The sequence below is a fragment of the Microtus ochrogaster genome, chromosome 8 (genome assembly GCF_000317375.1).
Source record: "Microtus ochrogaster isolate Prairie Vole_2 chromosome 8, MicOch1.0, whole genome shotgun sequence".
In the NCBI taxonomy this organism is placed as follows: domain Eukaryota; kingdom Metazoa; phylum Chordata; class Mammalia; order Rodentia; family Cricetidae; genus Microtus; species Microtus ochrogaster.
In genome coordinates this window covers 12,914,141-12,920,719 of record NC_022015.1, presented here as the reverse complement: position 1 = coordinate 12,920,719, position 6,579 = coordinate 12,914,141, and the positions used below count along the sequence as shown (strand labels likewise).

Sequence of the window (6,579 nt, the reverse complement as noted above, 5' to 3'; positions counted from 1 at the left end):
GAGGTGGGGGGCGGTGGCGGGGAGGAGGCGGAAATCCTCAATAAATAAATAAATTAAGAAAAAAAAAGAGACAATAAAAAGAAAGAGAAAAAAAAATAGACTTCAAATGAAAACTTATCAGAAGATATAGGAAGGACACTAGATGCTCATCAAAAGAAAAATTCACCAAGAAGACATTGCAATTCTTAACATCTATGTGCCAAGCATAGGCATCTGCCAGGCACAGGCACCCAAGTTTGTAAGAGAAACACTACTCAGCTTAGAGCACATTTTGACCCTCACACACTGATGGTGAGAAGCTTCAATGCCCTACTCTTGTCTTTAGACAAGTCATCCAGACAAAATCTAAAAAGAGAAATGCTGGAGCTGACATTATAAACCAAATGGACCCAACAGGTATTTCCAAAGATTTAATCCAAATACAAAAGAATATACCTTCTTCTCAGTATCTCGTGCCTCTTTCTCCAAAATTGACCTCTCAAACACATAGCAAACACAAAGCAAGTCTTAGCAGATACAACAAATGCATCCTGTCTGACCACTATTGACTAAAGCCGGATATCAGAAATAACAGAAGCTTGGAAACTGAACCAAATGAGAAATGGATCACTGCTGAAAGAAAAATTGGTCAAGAAAAAAATAAGAAAGAAGTTAAAAACATTCTCAAACTGCATAAAAATGAATATATAAAATACCAAAACTTCAGGGATTCAGTGAAGTCAGTTCTGAAGTTCATAGCACTAAGTACCTTCATTTAAAAAAATGGAGAAAATCATAGAAAACTGGAGTAAAATTATAATGCTGCCTTAGAGGTTGTTTCTATTTCCAAGAACAAATAGGGCTGCTGAAAACCCTGGAGTCAGGGAAGACTGTGTTTGAAATCAAAAAGATTCACCATCATTAACACTTCTTTGAACACAAGCACTAATTAAACAGAAGTTAAAAAAAATCAACAAAAAGGAATCTATGAGCTTATTCTCAGGAGAGAAATTTTAGGTCACCACTGCCAACAAATTTCCACAAATAGAGGCTAATGCAGAAACAAATCCATGAAGACAGTTGTAGAATATTATTTTAACTGGGTAAAGGTGTGTTACATTGGTTTCTGTTGCTTTGATTAACGATGCAAAGACATGTTACACTTGTTTGGCTAAATAAAATTAACCTGGGGTCAGGAGGCAGTCAGCAACTGACAGGAAGTAGTAGGGAGAAACTAAGTGTAGCTAGCGGTTTGTTTGTTTTTTTTTTTTTTAAGTGTGGACTGAGCAGAAGGACACCCCATTTTTTATGGAGACATGAGCAGGAAGAGAAAGTTAGCTACTTGCTATTTAGCCTCTCTGAGTGAGCAGAATTTCTCAACTTTTGAATCCTGATTTCTAATCCTGATAGAAATTTAAAGTTTCCTTTAGGTGCCTTCAGAGAGCTATTGCCTGAGGGAACAGAATTCCTGCCTGACTGCAGCCCATGTGGCCACTGCTGGTAGCTGCAATTGCAATTGCAATTGCAATTGCCAGTTGGGACAGTAGTTGCTTAAGATACAGACACTGTAGTGAAAGAAACATTACAATTACTAGTTTAGGTCTGATTACTAAGATCAGAAATAAAGGTTTATTTCGTAATCAATTGTCATGTTTTTTTTTTTTTCACTCTTTCTCCTCATTCCTTTGAGTAAATCTGGACAATGCTATCCTTTTAGGTATCAAGCATATGTACTCTCACTATGAAGTCACAATGATAAAGTCATTGATGGAATTTGGTGTTCTGTTGTAGGAAGGAGAGAGAGCTGCTCATTGGGCCTCTCAGCCCTGAAATAATCAAACAGAAACTGTGTTGATTAAATCACTGCTTGGCCCATTAGCTCTAGCTTCTTTTTGCTAACACTTGAATATTAATTTAACCCATTTCTATTAATCTGTATATTGCCACATGGCTGTGGCTTACCAGGTAAGGTTCCCAGCCTCTGTCTCCACTGGCTCCATGGCTTCTCTCTGACTCCGCCATTCTTTCTCCCAGCATACAGCCTAGCTTTTCCTGCCTAGTTCTGTTCTTCCCTGCCATAGGCTCAAAGAAGTACTTTATTTATTAACCAATAAATGCAACATATAGACAGAAGGACCTCCCACACCAGTGTTCTCTTTACTACAAACATGAATTAATCACTGGACAATGAGGAAATGCATGGTGAGGGCAAAAAGAGTAAATTCCACCTTTCTTGACCCTTTCAGATGCATCTTCTATCCTCAATCCCTTCTATTTGACTCAGAGCACCTGATGGGTTTATGAATTGTATAAATAGGTTCTCTTGTTCTCTGGATTTTACTTGAAATACAGTTTTAAAGGAAAGAATTACTTTAAATAACTTTTCTCATAGATTGCTCACACATATGACCTAGTTCACAGCTCTTGCCTGGTGGATTTTGAACACAGCTACTCTCCCTGGTTCCTAGTTCCATCCACTTAGTCCTTCAGGGATGGAGTTAATTACATACTTGAGGAATGTCATTATTTCTTAATGGTTTTAAATCTCTGTATTCACATTTATGAGGATTATCCTGATAAATAGTATATTTGAATCTCTAAAAAAGAATGTGAACAGTCAAGAGAGGCTCATTTATTCTACTTCAGTGTACTGGTTCCTTCATTACCCACCCCTGACACAGCCACATCACACATAAATGCACACATAAGTAGTACCTAGAGCATGGTGAGATATTAAGCAATATTTTCAAATTTTTATTTGAAGATGTAAAGAAATTAAGAAATGACAAAAGAAAACCTAGATTAGAATCGGGGATAGACAACAGCATATGCCATAGTTTAAAGATAGATTTTTGTATTAGGAGATTTTCTAATTTTTAGAAAAGACCTCTGGATCATGATGTGAGGGTAATGCAGAGGGTTTGAGATTGCCACATACAAATCATAGAGCATCACTGCTGGAAAGGCACATTGTATATTCACACAAAAAAATACAGAAGCTAAAAGGTCTTCATTGTCAAAGGATATATCAGGAGGAAGCATGTCTTCCCCCTTTTCGCTCTATGTGTTATTTCCTTCTCCCTCCACAAAGGAAGTATGGGATAAATGTTAAGGTGTGTGTCCATGGACAAGACCCAATGATGAACATTTTACCATAACTTACATTCATAAGGAAGACTATCTAGCATGTGTTATACTTAGGAAGTCAAGAGGAGCTGAGTCAGTGGATGATTCTAAACCTATTTGAGAAGTTCTTCGTGGCTACTTTCCACAGAGCTCCCTTGACATCTTTGTTCCTCAGGCTGTATATGAGGGGATTAAGCATAGGTGTCACCATTGCATAAAAAACAGACACCAGTTTCTCCTGCTCTTTGGAAGACTTTGGTGTCATGTAGGTGATAATTGCTGACCCATAAAAAAGGATGACAACAATGAGGTGGGAACCACAGGTAGAAAATGCCTTGAGTCTTCCTGCAGCTGACTTCATCTTGATCACAGTCACTATGATGTGGCCATAGGACACCAGAATTAGTGAGACAGGTATGAGGAGAATCACAACCCCCATGAGGAAAATGGCCATCTCTGAAGTGTGAGTGTCTGTAGATGCCAGGATCAACAGTGCAGGGGCCTCACAAAAGAAATGAGCAATACTGTTGCTGCCTCGATAGGGAAGACTTAGTGTGAAAGTACTGTCCACCAGCGACACTAAAATGCCACTAGTCCATGATGCTATAGCCAGTTGGATACAAACCCTCCATGTCATGATGCTAGGGTAATGTAGAGGGTTGCAGATAGCCACATACCGGTCATAGGACATCACAGCCAAAAGGGCACATTGTGTACACCCAAAAATGAGAAAGAGCAGAAGCTGAGCCGCACAACGTCTGAATGAAATAACCTTTTTCTGTGAAAGGAGATGGATGAGAGCCTGAGGAACAATGTTGGTAGAAAAGCAGAGATCAGCCAGTGACAAATTACACAGAAAAAAATACATGGGTGTGTGAAGCTGAGAGTCAATCCGAACAAGAAACATGAGAAGTAGATTTCCAAGCACAGTGACCAGATAGACACCCAGGAATAAGATGAATAGCAGCTTCTGAGTGTGGGGGTCATCAGAGAGTCCCAGAAGGAGAAATTCGGTCACCTGAGTTTGATTTGCCTGTCTCATAGTTCATCTCTTTTTTCAGCAAGAAGGCTCTCTGAATACAGATGTGTATAATATAAACATTATTTGCTTCAAAGTTTGGAGGACCTAGAGATAACCCCAATCGCTGGGAAACATTTCAAAAGTTCACTTTACTAGTTGTCCAGAAGATTATCATGCTGTAGCACTTTGGACATTCCCGAGGTTTGTACGACAGTGTTTTGTGAGATGGAACATCTGTTGTTGGTATCATCTGGCAAGTGGTGAGTAGGTGAGAAGAGTCATTTGGATGTCAGATTTCTAATCATGCAATGATGAATCAGATTGCATTAATCTGTAAAACTACAACGTGAGGTTCCAGTGTATTATCAATGAACTCTTGGAGGCGTATGCTCTTCTCATCACATTCCATCCATCTTATGATGGTTTGAATTTTTCAAAGATACTTTGGACATGTTGTCTCTTCCCTGAAAGGACAATCACAACGGTTTAAGGATTCAAAGAGCCAAAATATCTTATCAAACTCACTGCTTTCTTAAGTAGAAAAAAAAAAAGGTAAACCCAATTGATAACTTTTGGCAATCCACAGCATCAGCTGTAGCTCTATCAGCATGTTATGAATGAAGTTCCAAGACAGTGGACACATCGTCACCATAACAGAACTTCCATTTAAGCCATCAGCTCAGCTGGTTTCCTGATATGCACAAACAGTACTAACTCCCTGCATTGAGCCAATCATCTTTCATTTACTCCCGTTATCTATCATCTACCCATCCCAAAGACTATGAAATGTCCTTTGAAAATGATGTCAGAGCTGGGCAGAGGCAGGTGGATCTCTGTGAGTTCGAGGCCAGCCTGGTCTACAAGAGCTAGTTCCAGGACAGGAACCAAAAGCTGTGGAGAAACCTTGCCTCAAAAAAAAATCCAAAAAAAAAAAAAAGAAAGAAAGAAAATGATGTCAGTCTCACCAGCTCCTTTAGAAGAAATCGAGTTTATTGTTCAGTTTGTGATCATGAATTGAGTAAATAAAGATACTTTTATTTATACCTGAGCAGAGTTTTTAGAAGGCGTGCTAATATCCTTAAAGAGATTGAATAAATTTTTAATAATAATCAATTTCATAATGCTTTTTCAAAAATAAAGAAAATTTAAAGTATAAAGTTTAAGGTCTTGTGAAAGGGTTGAGTCATCTAATTCTTTATCTGGAAAAGGTTTTCAAAATAGTGTTTTAAAATGCAAAACAAATAAATATACAAATAATCACTAATGAAATCAGTCATATTAAAAATACAGTTATCAATATAGTTTTAGAAAACAGATACACACAACAACTTTGAGCTTTATCAGCACAATAATGAATATGATATATCTTTATCAACACATTGTTATTTATGATGGTGGGTCTGGAACAACTTTATTTCAAAATAATGATAGCTTTAAGTATTTAGAGACAGATCAACAAATACATGTAATATAAAATACTTTGGAGTTCTACTGCTGGAAAAGTCAGATATTTTAATGCTAGTTTAGCTTGGTTCCTGAATTTAGAAGATGTCAAAGTCTGTTAGAGAAAAGTAAAACAAAAATAGAAATTTCACACCCAGATCAAAGAACACATTTTAGTACAGACTGAGGACTGCTGAATGCATTAAAATATGAGAAAGACAAAAGCACATCTCACCTGATCTTAGCTCTTAGCATCTGGTTAGAGCTGTCAGACTAAGTGACACAATGTTTCAACTCAAAACAGGCTTTAGCTGGCATCTCTAGAAAGGCATTTGAAATTCAACAAAATTAAAATCTCGTTAATAAATTTCACACTTTGTACTTGTAAATAAAATAAAATAAAATATATATGCCAAAAAAAAGAATAAAGTTGGGATAGCCCTAAGGGGGAAGGTCCTATTGCACTTGTGTTTAACTAACTAATGCTTTAGTTCCTTAGTGTAGACACTCTTAACAAGACAAGGTGGCACGAGCCCCGTACCACCTGTCAGATACTTTTATTGTCTCTGTGACAAAATGCCTAACAAAGTCAATGTAGGAAGGAAGGGTCTGTTTTGGCTCACGGGGTAAGGGGTCAGTGCATCATGGTGGGGAAGTTGTAAGAACAGAAGTAAGGGTATGGGTAAGTTCACATTACATCCATAGTCAAGAATCAGGGGAAGAGATACTTAGTCTGTTCTCCCCATTTATTTTTTCCTAGTTCTCAGCCCACAAAATGGCACTGTCTACATCCAGAGTGGGCCTTCTATCCTCAGTCAGACATTTCTGGAAATATCCTCACATGTACACAAAGAGGTGTGCTTCTACGGTGACTTCTAAAGGCAGTCAAGCTGACATTGAAGAGTAAGTATTGTTACGTTCCTATATGGCAAATGTCCAGCATATAGCCATATCCCATTACCCACAGCTCTACACTCTTAGAATTTTTCCTCACAGTATCTTTTCTCATT

At 37.9% G+C, this 6,579-nt stretch overlaps 1 protein-coding gene across 1 annotated transcript; it reads right to left on the bottom strand.

Annotated features, from left to right (window-relative positions):
- Nucleotides 1–3,199: 3,199 nt before the first annotated feature.
- Nucleotides 3,200–4,147, bottom strand: LOC101981273 (olfactory receptor 2D2). The gene has a single exon (XM_005351101.2). It carries the CDS (start codon nt 4,145–4,147, stop codon nt 3,200–3,202), a length of 948 nt encoding a protein of 315 aa, XP_005351158.1.
- Nucleotides 4,148–6,579: the final 2,432 nt, after the last annotated feature.